At 39.7% G+C, this 23,009-nt stretch overlaps 1 protein-coding gene across 2 annotated transcripts; it reads right to left on the bottom strand.

Annotated features, from left to right (window-relative positions):
* Positions 1 to 1,293: 1,293 nt before the first annotated feature.
* On the bottom strand, positions 1,294 to 22,894 carry CENPN (centromere protein N). Of its 2 annotated transcripts, none has more exons than XM_079800160.1 (11): positions 22,825 to 22,894; positions 19,670 to 19,850; positions 18,365 to 18,410; positions 16,418 to 16,477; positions 15,945 to 16,021; positions 8,965 to 9,141; positions 7,334 to 7,435; positions 5,595 to 5,658; positions 4,985 to 5,097; positions 2,400 to 2,526; positions 1,294 to 2,163 (listed from the first exon to the last, which is right to left on the bottom strand). In XM_079800160.1, the coding sequence occupies exons 2-11, from the start codon at positions 19,838 to 19,840 to the stop codon at positions 2,081 to 2,083; spliced, it is 1,020 nt and encodes a 339-aa protein (XP_079656286.1). In that variant the 5' UTR covers positions 19,841 to 19,850; positions 22,825 to 22,894; the 3' UTR covers positions 1,294 to 2,080. The 2 variants fall into 2 exon arrangements, with proteins under 2 accessions (XP_079656286.1, XP_079656285.1); XM_079800159.1 differs by lacking the exon at positions 22,825 to 22,894 and adding an exon at positions 21,557 to 21,801.
* Between the last annotated feature and the right edge of the window lie 115 nt (positions 22,895 to 23,009).

Raw genomic sequence — 23,009 nt, 5'->3', positions numbered from 1 at the left:
TGTGGAAGTAGCTGTTTACTTGCCTCTTCCAGCTTCTCAAAGTCAGTAATGGTGAGCTGAGTCGTCATGTCACTTTGATTTCTTCAGTAGTCATATCGCCTTTTGCTCTCTTCTCTTCCATTTTTGAGTACCCTAATAATTACATTGGGTCCATTCAGGAACTCTCCTCATTTGCAAAGTCTCTTTGCTTGTAAGGTAACATACTGATTCCAGGACATCTTTGAACAGGAGGTATTATTCTGCCCACCAAAGGAATTATGATTTAAAAAGTATCGTGGGCCAAAAAAACGCATATCTATGTGTGGGACAGGATCCATGGACTATTGTTCTTTTCAGTGTGGAGTCTAAGAGTACAGGCTCTGAGGTCTGACTGCCTGTAGTTAACTAGTAATGTGGGCTCAGCCACTTACTAGCTAGGCTAAGCTTTGTTATTCAATTAAGTAGGATAAGACTAGTAATGCTGCCTGCCTTAAAGGATTGTTATGAAAATAAAACAATGCATATAAAATAGTTAGCAGTGTTTGCCATATATTTACGGGCTTAATCAATGTTAGCTAGTATTCATTTTTAGAGATTCTACTTAATGTAAAATTAAATAAATTCCTAATTAGAAAAAATTCAAAAATCCCACTGCATTATTCTGAAGCAATTTCTTTTCCCTAATTTTACATTAGGCAGTAAATACCTTGGCTATAGAGGTATTTACTGCTCCATCTGTTCTCAAGACTACATTTGAATACAGTATGTGTGTCTGGACCATCAAGCACATAATAGGTAAGAGTTCCTTGTATTCTCATTTCCTTAAGCAGGTACTTCTGTCTGGGAGGGCCTCAGTGTGCAGCCTCAAGTGATTCCACTATAGACTGGATAATATGATTAGCATCTTCTCATTCAGGTCCCAGTTGCACACCCTTGCCAAGCACCAAGGAGGGCTGTGAGCTGTGAGAAGCCAACCCAGGAACATGCGGCACCTCTGTGCAGACCTAACACAGCCTGGCTATTCAGGCACCGAGCAGAAGTGCCTGCCCTGTGTGCACAGATGCTTTAAATCACAACAGTAATCCATAAGGAAATTAGCATTAAGTCCTTGCAGACTCAGTGCCTCAGTCTGAGATAACCAAAGTGTCTTTGCTATTGCTAATTAAATCTAAAAACATATTTTTCACATAAAATACCTACAGTCTGTAGAAAATACCATTGTATTATAAAGCATACTTTAACTCCTTTTTTTAAAAAAAAATATATATTTTTATTGATTTCAGAGAGGAAGGGATAGGGAGAGAGGGATAGAAACATCAATGATGAGAGAATCATTGATTGGCTGCCTTCTGCACGCCTCCCACTGGGGATGGAGCCCACAACCAGGCATGTGCCCTTGACCGGAATCGAACCCGGGACCCTTCAGTCCGCAGGCCGATGCTCTATCCACTGAGCAAAACCAGCTAGGGCTAACTCCTTTTTTCTGATTGTATTTATGTATCTGTACAATAAGCCTCTTTTTTATTTTCATCAAAAGTAACTTATGTATCAGTTTTTAAATATCTTTATTCACAAATCAGTATAAAATTGGTCAGTTTGAATGTCATATGTACGATAAAATAGATTATGAAAAGTATATTTACAATGAAACCATTATTTTATATAACTAAATGATCTGATATACTACCTCCTGCAATAATAACTTAATGGACCCAAGTCTACCCTCTGAATGTACCAAGTTTATGATTCTCCTAGAAAGTTTTGAGTTGGGTATAGTTTCTTTGCATTTCTTTATGTGATCCAAATCTTAAGAGAAAATTCCTAAAAAACCAGCAATTGGAACCAGACCTCTCTAGGACAGAAGAGAGACAGGTGTGAGAAAAAGGACATCCTGACACTTAAAGACCCACAACTGCTATGCTTTGCAGGACACGAGGAAGAGGGAGCACACAGTGGAAGAGGAAATAATCATTCCCAACAATTATATTGAACATTTTAAAATTGTCAATATTAAGGGTTCATGTCTAAAACAGCTATCCATGAAGTGAAATGTGTATGCAATATAGTCAGGGAGATGTGATGCTTATAAACCATGTATGTTTTATTTATCTTTAATTTTAAAATAATTCATTCTCTTTTGGGGTATGCAAGTGAGCAATGGAGAAAGTGGTGCATCTGCAATACCTGAAATTAAAAAAAGAAAAAGAAGAGACAATAAAAATAATCACAGGGTAAAGATTTGAGTCGGTTTAAAAATGGGCAAGATCATGGACCCCCGTTATGTGCAGAAGCAGAATATGCAATAGAGGGTATGATGGGATACCAGACTGGTCGTGAGAAAGCTCAGAGGTCAGCAAAGAGAGCTTTCAATGTAGTATGCTGTTAATTGTTCTAGCTTGCAAAATAAACTGACTACTTACCTGCTGGTGCTAAGGATTTCAATGCTTCCAGAAGATTCGGGCTAGAGAACTTTACTAGGCACCGGAGAGGTTCTTTTCTTTCAGCCAAGATGCCCCTATTTAAGTCACTTTTGAATTTCGTTTCAAGCTGTCAACAAATATATTTATAAATGACTATTAAATATATCAGTTGGAATGGCAACATGTAACAAAATTGGATTACTCATTTCATTAATTATTATCATCAAGAAATACAGGGATTGCCCTGACCAGTTTGGCTCAGTGGATAGAGTGTCGGCCTGCAGACTCAAGGGTCCCAGGTTTGATTCCAGTTGGGGGCATGTACCTTGGTTGCGGGCACATCCCCAGTGGGGGGTGTGCAGGAGGCAGCTGATTGATGTTTCTCTCTCATCAATGTTTCTAACTCTCTCTCCCTCTCCTTTCCTCTCTGTAAAAACATAAATAAAATATATTTTAAAAAAAATACAGGGATTAATGGATGAGAGAAGCATTAATTTGCTAACTGAAAATGTAGAGGGCAACCAGCATATCAAACGATAGAACACACAAAATGCTAAGTGTGCACAGTGCCTGACACACAGGAGATTTTGGATGGCAGTTTCACCCACAGGTGTCCTATTTTGCATTCTTTTTAAAAAAATATATTTTTACTGATGTCAGAGAGGAAGAGAGAGGGAGAGAGAAACATCAATGATGACAGAGAATCATTGATTGGCTGCCTCTTACACGCCCCCTACTGGGGATCTAGTCGGCAACCTGGGCATGTGTCTACGACCCTTCAGTCTGTATGCCAACGCTCTATCCAATGAGCCACACCAGCCAGGGCCTATTTTGCATTCTTAATGGAAAATTAGCACTATCTTTGGTAACCTGTTATTTCAATATAAAAATGTCATGTCTTTTGAATCACTACCATGATTTCTTTTTTACTTCTCATTATGGAAGATTAAAAAAACCCCACAAAAGTAAAGTGAACAGTATAATGAGTCCCATGTGCATATCACTGAGCTGAAACAATGATCAACTAGTGGTCAGTATTTTTTCACTTATTACCTTTCTTCCCATTCCCTACAGTCCACCCACACTGGATTATTCTGAAGCAAATCCAGGACATTATAGTATTCCACCTGTAAATATTTCAATATGTATCTAAAAATACCTAAAAAGGACGCTTTTCACCCCCTAACATTACCACACATAAAAAAATTAATATTATAAAATATCCAAGTATTGCTAATTCAATAGGTACTTGGCTCTTAGATTCTAATTTCAATTTTTTTTTAAAACTTAAAGCGATCCTTCGCATTTAGAGGCAGTACGCTGGAATAGCTGAAGAGTGAGTAATGCCTGCAACTAACTCAAATGGTTCAGCATAAAGAAAGAAAGCAACTGTGGCAAAATGTTAACAATTGGTGAACTGAAGCAAAGGGATATTCACTGTAATATTCTTGCAAGCTTTCTGAAGGTTTGACATTTTTCAAAATAGGAAGTGGGGGAAAATTAGTGGCAGGTATGCATCAATGTGCACCTTGGCTTATAGAATAGAGCCATTCTAAGATATATGTAAAGGGAAATTTTGTAGATTAAATCTTCTGTATACTCCTTCAGTGGATCTCTAACTTTAGAGTGCAAAATTAGCTAGAGGGCTTGTAAAACCAGATGGCACCTCCAGAATTCTGATCCAGTAGAACTAAAGTGGGGCCGAGAATCCACATTTCTTATCTATTCCCAGGTACTGATGGTCCAGGGACCACACTTTGAGAACTAGTGTCCAGGGACCACATTTTGAGAACTAGTGTCCCACAATACAAGCTTTCTAAAGGAACTGGATTAAAATCTGCTATTCAGGGAACCAAACTTGAAAGGTGTTAATCAGCTGTTCGTACTGAAAACACATCAAACCAAATAAGCATTAGGCCTAAATAAGCAGATCTATGGTAGATTTGAAGTGTGTGCCCTGTGGCTGTAGGCGCACTAAGCAGAAAGAATTTTAATGAGGTGTTTAAGGGGAGGAGAGTGTTGTATGACCATGCGTATGACATTAGTGATCATAACAAAACCTTGAATTCTTGTAATGGTGGCAATGGGCTTGTCCCTGACACTGGTCTTCTTGGTGGGCAGTGGTACACTTCTGGGATGAGCTAGGTTTACAAAACTAACTAGGCTACTGTTTTTTTCTCCATGTAATACCAACTGGACTATATAATTACTTATTTATTCACTATTTTATTCAACAAGTCTTTATGAGCACCCATTGCATTGTAAGTATTGTTCTAGGTGTGGATGGATTAGAAAGATATAGCCTACAATTTTTCCCCTCAAAAATATAGATCACAGCCAGTTATATATAATTGAATTAATATGAAAGATGAAATGAAAAGGTAAATTCAAAATTTCCAAAGGTCTTCTTTATTAATAGAGGAACTTACTAAATATTATAGAGAAGTCTATTTTAACTCATAAATTGATTATACAAAATTAAAGTCACAAATGAATAAGAAAGTTTCTTAGATCCAGTTCACTTAGATGTTTTGTTCTCTTAAGAAAATATTGATAACTGTAGCTAGTTTACAGCAATGTCCTACCTTATATTGTGCAAATTCTAGTCTTGGTTGAGGATAGTCTCCGAAAATTTCTTGAGTCACTCTTTGTACTCTGTCTTTTTCTATTATGTTTTCATGAATGATCCTTGAATCCACTATAGATGGAAGATTTCAAATAAAAGAGCTGTTAGGAATATATTTCATCCTTAAATTATCCCCTTCTAATTCCTAACCTTTCAACTTGCTTGTATAATTTAAAGATAATATTTACTGGTTCTTCTCTTGATTGTAATATTTTCTTACTGTTGAAAAATTGGAAAGCACTGATAAAAAAAGAAAATAAAAGCCCCTCATAATTCTACCACACAGAAATAAGTACAGTTAACATTTTATATATTCCTGTGTAGCCCTTTTTCAGAGAAAAAAAGTATATTTTTAAAACTGGGATTATAAAACACACACAATTTTCTATCCTGCTTTCTTTACTTAACATGGAATCAATAGCAGTTCCTATGCCATTAGAAATCCATAAAAATGTTTCAGAATGGCTGTACCATTTCATTTTATTGCCAACTCATTGCTAAGAGATAGGAAAATTTTCATTTTTAAGAGTATACTTTCAAATTCAGTTTTTATTTTAAAACACACATACTGTTTATATCTAGCCCAAGGTTTCTTTCTTGTAGAGGTGTAGAGGCGTTGTGAGTTTCAAAAGTCTAGGGAAAAAAAGAAAAAGTGAATGTTTTCCTGATTTTAACACCTTGAAGTACAGCTATTACTTGTTTTAGTACGTAAAAGTATGTCAAGTTTTATCTATTTTTTTTGGTAAATCCTCACCCAAGGATTTTTTCCCCAGTGATTTTTAAAGAGAGTAGAAGGAACGGCAAGGGAGAGAGAGAGAGAAACACCAATGTGAGACACATCGATTGGTTGTCTCCTGTACACGCCCTGACTGGGGCCAGGAACAAACCTGCAACCCAGGTATGTGCCCCTGACTGGGAATTGAACCTGAGACCCTTCGTTGCTCGGGCCAATGCTCTACCAGTGAGCCACACCAGCAAGGGCTCAAATTTTATATTTATTTTTTCAAACAAGAAGAGATTTAAGGCCATATCCAGGCTGAGTGGAGCATTTCTCCTAGAGTAGGATATTGGCAGAGACATCTAGGGCCAGCAACATGGCTGTTTTGCCTGAGGAGCTCTGTCTATACTTTGTTATCATAAAAAGGGACCTGGAAGGAATAGGCGGTGAGTACAAAAGCTAGATAAATCAGGGCAGAATTTGCAATGTGAAGTTTTAGCTTTATGCTATGTCTTTATAACCCCAAAAAACTCACTGAGATTCCTTTTGTAAAAATAATTTTCCTACTAAAAGTCTGAATTTCTCAAATCCCTTCTCTGACCTTCCCCCACTGAAGCCACTGTTTTTATAATTAAGTATTTGACAACGTGTATTTTCCTAGGAATGCAACTGTCAGAGCAGAACAGTTGATAGCAATTTGATGGGAATGTGGCTGGTAAGAGGGGAGGGGGCTGCTATGGGAGAAAAATCATTATCTAGCTTCTTTATGTTAGATTTGTTTTCCTTAGAGGGCTTGCAGAGCCATCACTTCTTTCTATGTAGAACAGATATAAGTATAGGGTAGGGCAAAAGTAGGTTTACAATTGTATTAAAACACAAGAGTTTAGACTTGTATTATTTATTAATCATTGTATTATTTTCCATGTTAACAACTGTAAAACTACTTTTGTCCCACCCTGTGTCATATATCTAAGAGCTCAAAGATATACATAGGGCATTAATGACCCACCTACAGGAGTCTGAACATATGAGCACACAGATACCATGCACAGGAGCAAATAACCCTGAACCTGTGAGTACGGCCAGATCCATTCTTATAATTAAAAGGGAACGATGCATTTAAATAATTTTAACAAATAAATATATTGCAGGACTTAATAAACCAATGCTTTTTCCTTTACTTCTAACCCCTGTATCACCTACTGGAGTGATGGGACAAGAAATTAATTCTACTTCTCTCTTGCATAATAGAAGAGAGTAGTAGAATTACTTTTTTGTAATTAGCTTAAAAAGGCAGTAAGTTATTCTAAAGAGAAAATAAACTCTAATTAGAATAGCTGATCTGGAAACTGGGATCTAACAGACTCCAATAACTAATGAGCAGTATAAAACACAAAATATGATTATAAAAAGGTGATAGTGAGGCATTTCATTGTTTTGTTTCCTTTAATGTTACCTATCTGAAAGTTTTCTCTGCTTCAGTAGTACCTGAAGGGATCTCCTTTTGTTGTAGGTGAACTTTTCCACCTGCTCAGTGGCTTGTAAAGAGAAAATGGAGACTTAACTTTAAACAGTCACTGATGGGCTCACCTGATTATACTGTTTAAAAACAATAGCCTTAAGAGAGTCCAGATATCGGCTTCTGAAGTCCATTTTCACAATCCGATGGTGTTTGCTAGCAATTGTCAGTGCCTTAAAGTGAAAATTAGAAAGAATATTAGGATTACTGTGTCTATTCCTGTATTTACAATATTTGTCAAAGTAAAATTAAGAGTGGCAATAAGTGAATACTTTCTACTCTAGAGTGAAAAGAAACCCAGAAAAATATAATCTCATGTCCTGTTACTCAGCTTTTTTAAAAGACAAAAAAAAAAAAAAAAGGCTAATGGCATTAAAATTCTCATAAATGCAAAATCTTTTGTACCATTTTTAGAACTGTATTCCTATTTAAAGTTAGGATTTATAATAAATTAAGTTCAGACTTAGGAATAAACAATGAATACTCAAATGTTACCATTTTAGAATACCAGTCATCTAATATTACAATGATACTGCCACACTAAAATGCAAATATGTATGCTTTAGGACAAATACTGAAGAAAAAAGTATACATTGAGAGCAATTTATAAAAACTTCCCATTATCTGGGGAAACAAGTTAGAAGGCAGAAACAGAATTAATAAAATACTTACCTGGAACTAGAGGGTAGAGATAAGTTTGCCTTAAGATTCACAATGGAAATAAACATTAGCTTGTGGGGCAGTGTTTAAACTAGCTGTGGCAGGGTGGACTCACCTGGCTGTAAGTGGATGAACAACCGCTATACATTAAGGAGGAAAAGATCCCAAACATAAAGAAGCAGAGTTGTGTTAAAGGAAAGTAGAAGCATGCAGCAGCAGAAATCCTTCTGCCATTTCAGTAAACAGCCAAGGAATTTAAATAGACAAGCAAGCCTGCCCACTAGGATCCTATCGCTCTTAGTTCCATACTGTGGAATGCTCACTCTACTAGGGATGATGGAGCCTGGATGGTGGAGCTGCTCACCTACAACCAGCTTAAATGGTAGCTCTGGCACCAACTGAGGTGCCACTGTAGATGTGAATATTAATAGAGAGTGAAAACAGCAGCAGTTGTCAGGCCTATGTAGGGATGGCTTATTCAGGGGAAAGATGCTAGGAAGACAGAGCTATAACAAGAAGCAGGCTGTGAGTACAGGCTCCTTCTTGTGCACAGAATGTAAGAAAAATGATTACAAATGAAAAGAATGTTCATTAATAGGCAAATTATGCAGTCAGAAAAAAGTTGTGAGGTGTATCATATGGAAACACATGGAAATGTTAAAAAAGCAAATGACAGATGCTATGCTACTCTGGTTTTTGTAATAAAACATCTGAAAGGAAATAACAAAACTGTTAACAGTAATAATTTTGGGTAAACAGGATTGGGAAAAAGGATATGAAGTTTTAAAAGACTAAGGGTTGATCTTTAAAGACCTCTGTGTTGGTTGAATTTTTACATTAAATATGCATTACTTCTAGATTAAAAGACAATAATGAAGAGCTCCGAACCAATGCTTATACCACTTTTCCATATGCAGAAGAACACTTCCTCATTTTAGGAAATCAAGAATTACATGTGGCATTTTACATATAGTGCTTAATCCTACATAGACTTTTGAGATAGGATAATACAATTTTATAGCTGTAGTAACTGGTTCCATACCTGACCCAGAAGGGGAATGCTGCTCCTCAGCCTGGAAGAAGAAATGAAGGCATACGGAGTCTGGGAATAGTACACCACGTAAGTAGGTTTGTACTGGTTTGGCTTTTTATACTGTGTTCCCCAGGCAATTCGAATCCATACTGCATTCTCCTCAGCGTCCCTGAAGGTGACTGATACCTTATTAAAAAAGAAAATTTAAGTTTCCTAAGTAAAATCTTGTAGCACCAACACGTGCTTTCTAGGGGTGAAGGATGTCATTGTAATCTTCCACACAGTCTTTTCTCCTACTTTTCATTACAGTGTTTTGGGAATCTTTGAGAAAGTATTTTGTGGTTGTTTTGCAGACACATATATTGCTTTGCAAAGTCTTTTGGAAGAAAAAAATTAAAAACCTACAATCATGATATCAGAATTTTTCAATAATTTCTTGGGCTTGTCCTGAAAAACTGTTCCTCCACCTGTAAGAGTTTATGAAGGCAGCCTTACAAATGCTTTATTTGTTATAAAATGGAGCTTGTTTTTGCATGGAACATAGACCTAGGGTGCACTATTAAATTTAATAGCAACATTAGAATATATACTATACTAATATATATAGGCTTAAAATATATTAATCCTAATACTTTTATGCATTTAGCTGAGATGCTACAAATTACTCTAAAGGAAAGTTATGTGGTGAGAATAGGAAATTCTGTTTGTTTTCCATTTCATGAATAAAATGTAGACCTTTCTAAACTTAAATATGACTATCAGTTCGTCTGGAATTCAGTAACCTAATCTTAGGTTATTAGCTTCCCCTTGACTCAGCTTTCCCTCGGAGCTCAGACCCTCAAAGGCAATACTTGAGACAGGTGTACTTGGCTGGCCCATGTCTCTTTATTCCCACCCTCTTATACCTTACTCCAGTAATCTGGTTGTAACGTGACTGCTGGCATTAAGAAGGCAGTTGCTTTGATTCTGCCCGCTCTTTATTTGGCTGCATTACCAAATCCCCTTGGTGCATGAGACAAGGAACCTTCCCCAGTCCTGGGCGTGGAGGGTGCGTAGCTGTCTGACATTCCCTGAGTGAGCAGCACAGCAATTGGTCCCAACAAGGGGACCACTACTGCCTTGAGTGGAAGATAGGATCTTATTCTCAATAGCCTCTTTGTGTCACGTTACCAAAGTAAAAACACCTGTAAAATCAAGACTAAATAAAATATATGGAGGGCACACTTTAACTAGAGGGAGAAAACTGGTAGCACTCAACATATTCAAGTAGTCTCTCTAGCCCAGAATGAGAATCTTTCATTTATTTTTATTTTTTAAAAAATATATATTTTATTGATTTTTTACAGAGAGGAAGGGAGAAGGATAGAGAGTTAGAAACATCGATGAGAGAGAAACATCAATCAGCTGCCTTCTGCACATCCCCTACTGGGGATGTGCCCACAACCAAGGTCCATGCCCTTGACCGGAATCGAACCTGGGACCCTTGAGTCTGTAGGCCGACATGCTATCCACTGAGCCAAACTGGTTAGGGCTAGAATGAGAATCTTTTAAATGAGGGCTCCAAGAGGCCTGTGACCTCCCTGAATTGGATGCACAGTCAGGTATATATATCTAAGTGTATGTTTTCTGGAGAGACGTGCTGTATCATGTATCAAAATTTTCATAAGGGCCTATATACAATCCAAAAAAGGTATTTTTCTCTCTCTTTCTCCCTCTCTCTCTCTCTCTCTCGCTCTCGCTCTCGCTCTCGCTCTCTCTGGGTCTGGATTGAATCCCTGAACCACAGGCTCAGTCCATCACTCCCCAGTTAGCATTCCTGTACCTTCTCACACCAGCTTTTCTACCCAATTGATTCAAGGACAGGAATTCTTAACCTGAAGTCCATAGTTAGAATTCAGGGCATCTATGAACTTGGTGGGGGGCGGGGGGAGATTATATCTTTATTTGCACTAATTTCAACTGAAAATTATCATCTCCTTCAATTGTGAAGGCAGGCAACAAAACAGAATTTTAGAACCAGTTACTTTGTTCTTCACAGAAATTCCAATTTTTTTTTATCACATTACAATTATTGCAGATGCCTCAAAAAATATCATTTACACCCATTACTACTTTGAAACTAGTTGTTTGTAGACCCACCATGTGACTATTTGTGTTAATAAAGAAACGCATACAGTACTATATCACAATTTAGTATTTTAAAACCTTAATAACTGTATGTTAATATAATTGGCTTCCCTTGTAATTCTATGTATTTTATTTTATAGCATTTAAAAACACTCTTCTGAGAAGTGGTCTATAAGCTTTACTAATGGCCAAAAGGGGTCCTTGGCACAATAAGGGTTAAGATACCTGTCCTAGAGCAGCAAGTGAGTCACTCCTCAATCCTGAGTACCAGGAGATGCTCCTTGGCATGACATTCCCATCATCAGCCTTTGGGAAAGTGGGGTTATCCATTCGCTGGCTAAGTTATGAGGAGGAGAGTGAAGGCCAGCTGGAAGTTCTTGGTCAACTGAGAAAAGTGGTTAGGACGTGTCACCCAGCTCAGAGCAGGGGAACAATGGATAAGACGACACAGGAGCTTTACTGGTACATCCCTCTCTTCTAAAACATCATGTACACAGCACATCAGTCTCTAGCTGACCTTTCAAATAGTACAGATATGTCCCATAATAAGGCTCCTTTGTTCCCCTAGCTTCTCCTGCTAGTCTATCTGAGGTTCATTCAGGAGGTAAAAGCTTTTGGAATATGGCAGTGATAAAAAGAGAAGAAATCTAACAATTGAAATACGCGGGCTTTAAAATAGGAGGAGATATGAGTGTTTTCGACTCTTTTCTCCTGGAATGGTGGGGGCAGGAGGCATGGGGTTCAGAGAACAGAAGTTCCTGGTGCCTAAAATAGGCCTTGAATGAGGAGAGGGTACTGTAAGCAGAGAAATTTGAACTGGCGCCAAGAGAGAAGCCCCCTGGGCTGTTTCTTGTTTTGAGTGAAGTAGTGTGGGGACGCTGCCAAGAGTGGTTCTCAAAAACAAGTTAGCCAAAGCCGAAACCGGTTTGGCTCAGTGGAAAAACAAGTTAGCCAGTCATGTTCAGCTTCACAAAAAGGCTGGTTCCAGGAGGGTCCCAACCATAAATCCACAATATTTACGGAGAGCTGGCCAGGGACTCTGTGCCAATAAGGCTTTGTATAAAGAAAACAATGCTGTGTGGGCCACACCCAGATAGGACTCTCCTTTCACCTCTGAAAAGTTTATAATTTCATGGTAAGAATATTTTTCAAATAATATAGTAAAAAATAACTTATGGACAAGGTAGAAAATAGTACTTATTCATAAAAGAGGGGGAAAAAAGGAGAGACATACCTTCTTTTGGCTCACAGTTATCCTTGAATTTATAAATTAAATGGATGACCCCTCCCCGACTCAAAATGCTGAAGATTTTGTTTTGTAAATCTGATATTATGATTCTAAGGTTCATCTTGAAGAATGGTCAGGATGTTTTTGATAAAGAGTAATTGGGGATGGGGCAAGGTGGACTTGCCTTAATAGTTATTACAATATTTAAAAAACTATAGCAATAAAAGGAATGGGGAGTTTGCAAAGAACATGCCCAATTCATTTATTCCCCAGCATTTGTTAATCCTCACCCAAGACATTAAAAAAAAATTTATTTTTAAGCGAGAGTGGATAGGAAAGGGGGGAGAGAAACTTCAATGTGAAAGAAGCACATCAATTGGTTGCCTCCTGCATGCACCCCAACCAGGGCCAGGGATTGAACTTGCAACCCAGGTATGTGCCCTTGACTGGGAATTGAACCCTCGACCCTTTGGTGCGTGGGCTGATGCTCTATCCACTGAACAACACTGGCCAGGGCTCCCCCAGCGTTTGTTCAGCTCTTGTCTGTGTCAGTGGGGAGCAGGATGGTCAGAGTTCTGCTCTCAGGGAGCCTACAGGTTGGGAGGAAAACTAACAGTTAAGCCAGAAAATGGGAAGATTATGGTGACAGTAGCACAGGACAGGGGAGCAACCTGTCCAGGCAGGGAAGCACCATTTAAGTGGAGGTCAGAGGGACAGGGAGGAATGAGCTGTGCAAAAGCCAGGTGGTGGAGGTTGTTCCAAGGAGAGGGAACATCCTATGGTAAGTCCAAGAACTCATAGAAGATTAGTTCAGTGTGGCTGGAGTGTCGAGTACAGGTGATGACACCTGAGAGGCAGGCAGTGGATCCAGGAGAGCATGAGGAGAATCAGATCAAGGAGCAGAATACAGACTGTAAAAGTATGATGAATCTGAAGATTCCAATGATGACAAACCAGTGGAAAAAACTGAATTAGTCAACAAATGGTGTTGGGACAAGTCATTAGATTCTGAAAGGGAAATGATGAAGGACTCTATTCCTACCTCCCTCCTTTCTCCCACCGAAGAAAATTCCTGTAGTGTAACCTCATTGGTGGAGGGCTGAATGAAGAACCTCGTGGGGTGCTCTAGTGAAGGGCAGAAGGAAAGGAAAGGAGTCATGGAGATGGCACACAAGTTTAGGATGAGTGGAAGACAACCAGGAGAAGACAGATGTTCAAGAACAAGAGGGTTCAACTGGCTGAGAGTGTGACCTTGAGCACAAGAAATGGATGTTGTGCATCTTTTTAGCCCCAACATCTGGGCCTTGGCAAAGAGTAAGCTGAAAAAACCTGCCCAGTGTAGATATGAAAGGTTGGCTTGGAAGCCACCTGCCTAGGTTTAAACCCTGGCTCTGCAATTTTCAGCTGTGTAACCCACCCAGGTGGATGCAATGACTTAGTAATTGGGAAGGGCTTAGAATAGAGCCCAGCACACATAGGTATTTGCAATCAGCATGACTGTTCAAATAGGCTGCGGAATTTTGTTATAAATATCACTGGCACCCTTCAACAGGAGGTTCTCAAACTTCATCGGGCATCAGCATCACCTAGAGGACTTGGGCTCACCCCTACAGTGTCTAAGTCTGTAGGTCTGGGATGGAGCCCAGGTAGCTGCATGTCTAACACATTCCCAGGTGATGCTGATTCTGCTGGTCTGGGATCACACTGTGAGAACCACTGCCCTTCAAAATTCAGTCCCAGCGCTCTCCCTGCCAGGAGCACATCCCCACTTTTCTTCCCTCTTAGTCGTGCAGCTCTTAAACTCTTAAGGGACCCCATGAGACTTGCAACCAAGGGAGCAATGGGCAGCGGCAGCCCATCCTGGGCTAACCTCCTGAACCTGTCCCCAAGGCTTCTTTTTCTCTGACTTTTCAGAGAGCCAAAGGGGGTCCTTGTGGGAATCCACAAGGCTCTCCTGTTGCTTCTTCTATTCTAAGCCCTTCCTTGGTTCGCTGTCCCCAGCTTTAATAAATGCACTCTCAAAAACAACAACAAAAACAAAACAAAATAACTCAGTTTTAAACTGGCATCGAGGGCAGTAGCCAGAGAGCAAGGGGCTTAAGCATGAAGCCAGTGAGGATGGATTACCCGTTCACCTTTTTGGGGAGGTCTTTGAAGGGGAACAATATCCTTCTGGAACAATTAAGAAATAAGGCAAGAGAGTTGGCAGGTGGAGGCAGCATATAACTCATATTACCAAGAAACTCATATGACTGGCTCATATCTGCAGACAAGTGGCCCTCTGGACAATAAAACCCACGTGGCCGCTGGCAGAATCACTCCGGGTGGCCTCCCTTGCAGGGGCAGAGCCAGGCCCTGGAGCCACAGACCAGAACAGGTGCCCCTGCAGGCTGCTCTCTCACTCAGGTTAAGTCAGTGCTCCTGTTGGAGAAAAATGAAGGGATGGTGATGAAGGGACTCCTACATGAGGGACAAGAAGTATTTCCTTCCAAGAGTTTTATGCTTAAGGATGAGCATGGAGAATATGTTTTACTAGGACTTGGGCATGTTTATAAGCATTAGAGTAGGCATCAGTAGATGAAGGGGTTGAGAAAGTGAAAGAATAGAGAAAAACCAAGATGTAGGCCCTATGAGGATGTAGGAGATGGGTTCAAAGCACCCGAAGAAGGGTCATTTTAAGAAAGGAGAAAATATGTTCACTGACAAGTGGATACATAGAAAGAATGACAAGTTACAAAGGATGAAGTAAAGAGATGGAAAGATCAAAGAATTGTGTATGAAAAAAGAGGGAACATTACTCCTCTAAGGAGGACAGCCATAGTATGGCAAATGTCATTTTTTGGCATGATTTTATATGTAAAGAGGACTAAGAATAACGTGGAAAGAGAATGAAGGAGAGATTGCCCAAACCTACGATAATAAGGTGCTTGTGGAAATGGAATGGCAGAACAATTCTGTGGGTGCTTTTGAGCTGCACTGACCATTACAGGAGCCACTAGGCACCCGTGGCTATTTATGTAAAATTTGCTGCAGTTAAATAAGATCAACATTTTAGATCCTGTCACACCAGCCACATTTCAAGTACTCAGTAGCCACATGTGGCTATTGGCTTGTGTACTAGACAGTGCCGATATACAACATTCCCATCATTGCAGAGTTCTATTGGATGGGGCTGCTCCTGAGAAAGAAGCACTTGCCCTTGAATTGAGAGGTGAGGGGAGCCCAGCCCATGTGGCTCAGCAGTTGAGCGTGAACCAGGTGGTCACGGTTCAATTCCCGGTCAGAGCACATGTCCGGGTTGTGAGCTGATCCCCAGTGTGAGGCGTGCAGGAGGCAGCCGATCAATGATTCTCTCTCATCATTGATATTTCTATATCACTCTCCATCTTCAGTCCTCTCTCTAAAATCAATTTAAAAAAATTTTTTTAAAGAGAGAGGTGAGTGGAAAGGAAAGTTTGCATAATAAAAAGTTCTCTTTTGTTTTGAACTAGATTAGTATGGAATAAGTTCTTTTTTGTTATGGACTAGAATAGTGTGGAATATTATTAATTGAAATTCTTACAAATAGAAAAAGGTAGTAGCACAGATGCATGGAATTAAATTTCATTGAAGTTCAGAAAGATTTTAATCTTACGTTTTTTAAGGCTCTCTGAAGAATTTTCTTAAATGAACTTTTGAATTGTTTCATATCAAAAAGGTCAATATCTTCACCTGTCAAAGTGAAAAGAAAAATTAAGGGAGCTACAATGTCTTCAATAAATATATTTCAAAGACCCTGAGGCAAGCATTTTTATAACCTCAAAGAGCAATAATATTCAAATCACAGAGATGTTGCTGGTACTCTGACACAGCATTGCCAAATATATTTTTCATTTTCCCATAAATGAGTAATAATCAACTCATTTTGAAAAGAAAGTGATTTAAGAGGAACATACTGCTATTCATTTTTAAATAGCCAAAATATCAAATGTAAATGTTCACTTATTATTTTTTAGGTAAGTTATTTTTTAAAATCTTTATTGTTGAAAGTATTAAGTATGTCCCCCTTTTTCCCCATTTAACTCCTCTGGCCTGCTAAATGTTTTACTTTAAAAGGGAAAATGTTACCTGGTTCTTTAGTCATCTGAAAAACATCCCAAACTTTCTGGTGCTGATGAAATTGAGTATCTGAGAGAGGGAGGAAAAACTTATTGCTATAATATCATAGAACTTTTACGTACTGTGCTTATGAATATATATTTTTAATAACATGAAGGTTGAGAAAATAGTAATTTATAAATTTGGTTATACATTTTTATTCAAATATAAATTTTACATGGATGAAATTTACTCCAGACAAATAAAACACGTCATAAAGAATTACTCAATCTAGTAGAGCTTTAGCATTTACTCTTAAGTCAGATCACTTATTCTATTTCCACACAGAATGCAGCATTTATTGAGCATGCCAGGGATGGCGTGCTCCCCATAACTGGTGTGTGTACTAGCTGGCTGTTCCTTTGTCTGGACCATTCTTCTTCTAGCTCGTTGCACACTTCATTCCTGCACCTCATCTAGTCTCTAATAAAATGCCATCTATGCAGTGGCCTACCTTGATCACCGTACCCAAACTGACCCCCCCACCCACCCTGCTTTAGTTTACTTCATAGCACTTATCATTATCCTACATCACATCATATATTTAGATGGTCATTTGTATACTGCTTGTCTCCCCAACTAGAATCCTGTGGAATACAGGACTTTGTCTTGTGCACTGTTGTATTCAGTGTCTAGACACTGGCTGGCACTCCGTATTATATCTGATGAATGAATGAAAAGTTTGATATAGAAGACACCCTTCAGGAGTTATAAACCTAAGAGTGTCTTGGAGTAAAAATGGACCTAGGAAGTTATTAAGTTCAATCCAACCACATTATCATCCCGGCTTTACTCTGTCCCTGTACTGACCTCCATCTGCATCCCTGTGTCTTTGCACCTAGGATCAAGGTACTCTGCACCCTATAAAAAGGGGCTGTTGACCCCAACACACAAGGGCACCAACCTACTGTGCTTTTTGTACTTTCTGTCCTTCCTACAGTTTAGTGGGGGTTTTTTGTTTTATATTTGGTGCCTGGTGTCCCCAGATCTCTCTCTCACCCCATTTGTAGCAATGGCCTGACAATTCTTGATTCCCTAAGTCTTGTCTAAAACAGATGTAATCTGGCACAATGTGATGCCTGCCGAAGAGACAGCATCAGAAGCGTTTTTGTTCCTTTCTGGTATTTTCTTCTTGGTTCTGTATTTCAGAGTTAAGATAGCCTGCTAACTGATCTCTGAATAAGGTTGTTATAATAATAGAAATTAAAATTTTTGTTGTAATAATTCCATTAAACATCACGCAAAAGTTCATAAGTGGCAAGGACTTCAACACATGAAGACCTTTCCTCAAATAGAACACGTCCCAGGCTAACCCATGATCTTTGTGACATACTCGGTCCACCTCTAGTGTTCCCTACCTTACTTAGCAAGGGGCGCCACTGTCCTTCTAGTTGCACCTATAGACCCTGGAGCCATGTGTGCTCCTCCCACTCAGTCCCCCTAGACCAGCGGTCACCAAACAGTGGTCCACGGACCACCGAAGTCCGAAAGGTTGGTGACCGCTGCCCTAGACCACACCACGTGCAAAGTCCAGTCAGTTTTAATCCTTACATCCCTTACAAGATGCACTATAATAAGAACAAATTTTCAGAAATATATTTTCAATTCTATTAATATGTACTTATATATGCCAGTCATTGTGCTAAGAACCTTTCAAGCATGATCTCATTTAGCCCTCACAGTGATCCTGTGCTATATTATTATAATGTTATTATATTAATAGGTGCTATTATTACTTCTATTTACTAGTAGAAGTCGGGGGCCTAGAAAGGCAATGTGACTTGGCAAAGGACACAGGACTGGTAAGCGATAGAGCTGGGATTTTACACACCAGGTCAACTTGAGCCCTTATCTACAATATTGCCTCTCCAATGAAACTGTATTGGTTCACTATAAATACAAATCACCAGAACTTACAAATAATGTCTAAAAGGGCAGCATCATTGACACTCGCATGCTTCTCCTGAAAGAAAAGGTAAAATATTCAGTAAACATGGCTATTGGTTTGATTCTACCTTAGAATCACAGCACATTTTAGAATTGCTTAGGACAGACTATGTGCACCCTCTCAATACTTTACTAACAACCTGTCTCCGATCTACACTCTCTCGTTAAGTAACAAATACACCTTCTGATTCATGTTTAGTACAGGTACTCACACCTGTTCTCCCACAATCTACTCCTCATTCATCACTTTTAATTTTTGTTTTTCTCAACTTCCTCTACAACAGGGTTTCTTAACTAGGTACTACTGACGTTTTGTGTCAGATAATTCTATGTTGTGGAGAGCTGTTGTAAGACATTAAGAAGCATCCCTGGCCTCTATCCACTGGAATCCAAGAGCACCCCACTCCTATAGTTTTGACAACCAAAAATGTCTCAGACATTGTACCCTCCGGAAGACAAAATTCATCCCAGCTGAGAACCACTATTCTATACATTATACATTTATATGTATGCATAGCATATAGTTTCTTTCAATGTGCACACAAACATCTAATTTATTCTTTCTAATGGCTGAATAATATTTTATGTGGAGTATAATCATTTTCTATGTATTGTTTGTTTGCAATTTTTTGTTTTTATAAACAATGCTAGTTAATGTTTATTTATATATACATATTTACATATTTATAACTACACACATGTTTATCAATTATATTTATATATATTTCTTTATTTTTTATGATTTTACCCACATTAATTTCCAGAAGTGGGACTGCTTGGTCATAAAGTATATTTATTTAAAAGTGACTAAGAGAAGGGTATACTGAAATATGGAAATTCTTTGTACTAGCAAATTTTCTGAAAGTCTGGAATCTTTTTAAAGCAAAAAGCAAATAAATAAATACATGTGAAAGAGTGTCTCTTTCTACACAATTTGACCAGCACATCTGAGTATTATTATCTTTTCATCTTTGACAATCTGATAGGTATAAAAAGAATACTGCTCATTACTTATATTGATTGTCTGTTTTTTTCTCTCATGGTATTCACTTTTTTCTTAGTGATTTGTAAGCAGTTTTGGTAAGCTGAAAAGCCAATTAAAAATTAGTGTCTTCTCCACTATAGTGGTCTCCACTATAGGAGATAAGGGGGCAGAGGAGAACATAGCCTCATCACTTCACAGTTTAGCAGCTGCCTTAAATCTCTTTTGGACAAAGGGAACAAAGCAAAAAACAAAGCATAAAGTTCAAGGTTAATCATTTTGAACATTGTTACCTCACAAAGCATAACCAAGTCATGAACAAGAGATTCCTTTCTCTTCCGGAAGTTTATAGTCTGCAGTTGATTTTCAGACAAAAAATCCCAGGCTTTCAGGATTGTTATCATTTCAGCCATTGGGATTTTCAAGATGGTCCTTTTGATAAACTCGGCAACAATTTCATCCATTTCTTTGGCACTTTAATAAAACAAAAACAGCACAAGTTTAACTTAACAGTTTTTCAAAAAAAAATATATTTTATTGATTTTTTTACAGAGAGGAAGGGAGAGGGATAGAGAGCTAGAAACATCGACCAGCTGCCTCCTGCACACCCCCTACCGGGGATGTGCCCGCAACCAATGTACATGCCCTTGACCGGAATCGAACCTGGGACCTTTCAGTCTGCAGACTGACGCTCTATCCACTGAGCCAAACCGGTTTCGGCAACTTAACAGTTTTTTAAACATCATATTTTTAGCTGAGATTTTGATTTGTAGGTCAAACACCCAAATGTTTATTTTACTGTTTCTCAGGCAATCTGCAAAGTGTTTTCACAAGAGGATTTAATAACTTTCTCCTTAAGCTGTATATTTAAATGTGTTTTAGAGTTTTAAAAAATTAGTGCTCTCTTCTTCCTTGGCTAGAGTATTTTGAACTTTTGATGGCAATAATATGGAAATCATTCATTCGTTTACTAATTCATATAACAAATGAAAGAGCACTTATGCATGCTAGACACTTTTCTAGGCACTGAGGATAAATACATCTTAACCAAAAAGACACAAATCCCTGCCAGTATGGAGTGTTGTTTCTACTCTGGAGAGCCAGGCAACAGGAAAAATCACAAAATGTGTTAAAAGTAGTAAGTGCTGCCCAGCCAGGGTGGTTCATTGGTTGAGCTTCGTCCTTTGCACCAAAAGGTTGCCAGTTTGGTTCCCGGTCAAGGCATGTACCTAGGTTTTGGTTCATCCCTGGTTGGGGCAACTGATTGATGTTTCTTTCTCTCTCTCACTCTCTCTTTCTCTCTCCTTCTCTCTCTCCCCTTTCCTCTCTCTAAGCATGTCCTTGGGTGAGGATAAAAAAAAAAGTGGTAAGTGCTGCAGAGCAAATGGAGTAGTGTTAGGAAACCAGTACTAGTGAAAATGGAGCAGGCTGGGAGTGAGGTGGAGGTGGGGGTTGACAGAGGAGGCCCCACAAGAGGGTGACATTTGAGCCAATCCTTGGAGGAAAGTGAGCCATGTGGCCAGTTATTGGAAGAGCTTTTCAGGCAGAGGGAACAGGAAGTGTAAAAAAGCCTTGGGGCCTTCAAGGAAAAAGAAGGCCTCCAGGGAGGACAGAGAGAGGCGCACAGAGGAGGAGGTGAGGTCAGAGATCATGGCCTTTACTTTGTCAGAAATCAGCTGCTGGGAGGTTTTGAGAAGAGGCAGAATATGCTCTCTCTTAGTTTTTCTACCAGGATCAATCTGGCTACTGTACTGAGAATGTAATCTAGGAGGAACGGAGGAAGCAGGAGGCCAGCTGGGAGGCTACCTCAATAATGTAGGTTACAGATGATGGTGGACCAAAGAAGTGGTGAGACAAGGTCAGATTCTGGATACACTTTTAAGAGAGAGTCCTATGGATTAGATGTAAGGTGTAGGAGATACCAAGGTAACTGAAAGAATAGAAAAGCTATTACCTGAGATGGGGAAGACTCGTAGGGGCAGTAAGGGGGCAGAGGAGAAAGCAAAAGCTCAAGAATTCTGTCTAGAATATGTAAATTTTAAGGTTAATTATTAGACTCTAAGGGGAGAAACTGAATAAACAGATGGATTTTTGAGCTTACAGACAGTAAGAGCTGGAAGCGGAGAGGGCGGAGGTCTCTTTCTCCTTTAATGCACTGCCAATTAACTTAGAGCCATTACCTCAGTTTTCCTGCTTCTTGCCTGAAGGTGTGGTTCTCCAACTGCCCAAAAGGTCTTCAGCCCCAAATCTAGTGTAGCTCCCTCAGCAACAGACAGGGTAATGATCTTCCCGGGCATAACTCAGTGTCTCTCTTAAAGCCGTGGCATAAGGAAGGGGGATTCTGAGCCCTTTTTTCAGTGCAGAAGCTATAGGCCAGGGGTGACAGCTGACTTCAACTGTTACCTCAGTTGGGGATACTAATGGGCGTCTCTCTCTCTCTCTCTCAAAATACATAACATAAAAAGCAAGAAAACATGATTTCTAAACAAAGATTATGTAGGATATCCACTAGGGTAGGAACTATATGTTTGTCTTATTCATGGCTATCACCCTAAATGACAAATACTTGTGGAATTAAGTACTACTTTCCCTAAGCAGTGTACTGAAGAGATAAACAACCCGGGAAGGACTAGGGTCCAACAGTCAGTGAAACACCAAAAATAATGGAAGCGGGTGGGCTGGCTTGTTAAAATGCAGACTCCTGGGCCCTTTCGCTTTAAACTGGGCGGGGTGTGTGTGTCACCAATTAGGGCTTGAGATACTGCATTTTAGAGTGCCTCAGAAGATTCTACATTTTGGGTAGTTTGCAGAATGCCATTCTGAAGAATTTTGGTAGACCGAGCGCACTTAATCTCACTAACAAAGTTGGAAAACTCTTGAGTAAACTCTGATTCCCTGTGATGACCTAATTTCTTATTTCCTAGCATGCAGCTCAGTGCCTGGTTTATAGAAGGTGCTCAAGATATATTTGTTGAATGAACGCATGACAAAAAACAGCCCTTTTAAGTAATCTTTCTGTAGAACTGCACCGCTGAAGAGTTGCAACAAGGAGCATAAGAAGTAACGCGGGAGGCTGCATGGACCTAAGAGGGCGGAGGCCAAGGTTAACTGAAAAATCAAAACACCCAACACTGGGCAAAACAGCAATCTAAGGCTGGGATAGCGGAGTAGGCCATCACGTGACCATTCGGGGCGGCTCAGCTCTGACGCCCGCCTCCGTAAGTCCCGCCCCCACAGGGGCGGATGTGAGGTCACGACCAAGCGTCAAAGCCCTCTTCATCCTCAACCATAGCTCCAGCCCTTCTGCCTCCAGCCCAGACCAAGCCTCAGTCCCTCGCCTGGGAACGTGTGGCAGTCACAAAAAGTTGCCTCAGAGGCTTGGGATGTGGGTTCTCAGGCCTCCCCCATCCTCTGGGGCCCGATTCCATGCGGTTAGGGGCTCTCTTACCGTTCACCTCGCCAGCCGCCTCACTTCTTACAGCTATTCCCGCCCGCTGCGCCTTCAAAGCCACCAATGGCAGTTCCCGCCGCCCTGGAGCCCCGCCCACCGGGGGGATGCAAACTTTGGACTGGATCCCCAGCGGGGGGGGGCCGCTTGAGGGAAGCGGCAGAAGTGAAACTCGGCGAGCCCTC

Source organism: Cnephaeus nilssonii, assembly GCF_951640355.1.
Source record: "Cnephaeus nilssonii genome assembly, chromosome: 20".
NCBI classification, from domain to species: domain Eukaryota; kingdom Metazoa; phylum Chordata; class Mammalia; order Chiroptera; family Vespertilionidae; genus Cnephaeus; species Cnephaeus nilssonii.
This window is presented reverse-complemented; position numbering and strand designations above follow the sequence as displayed.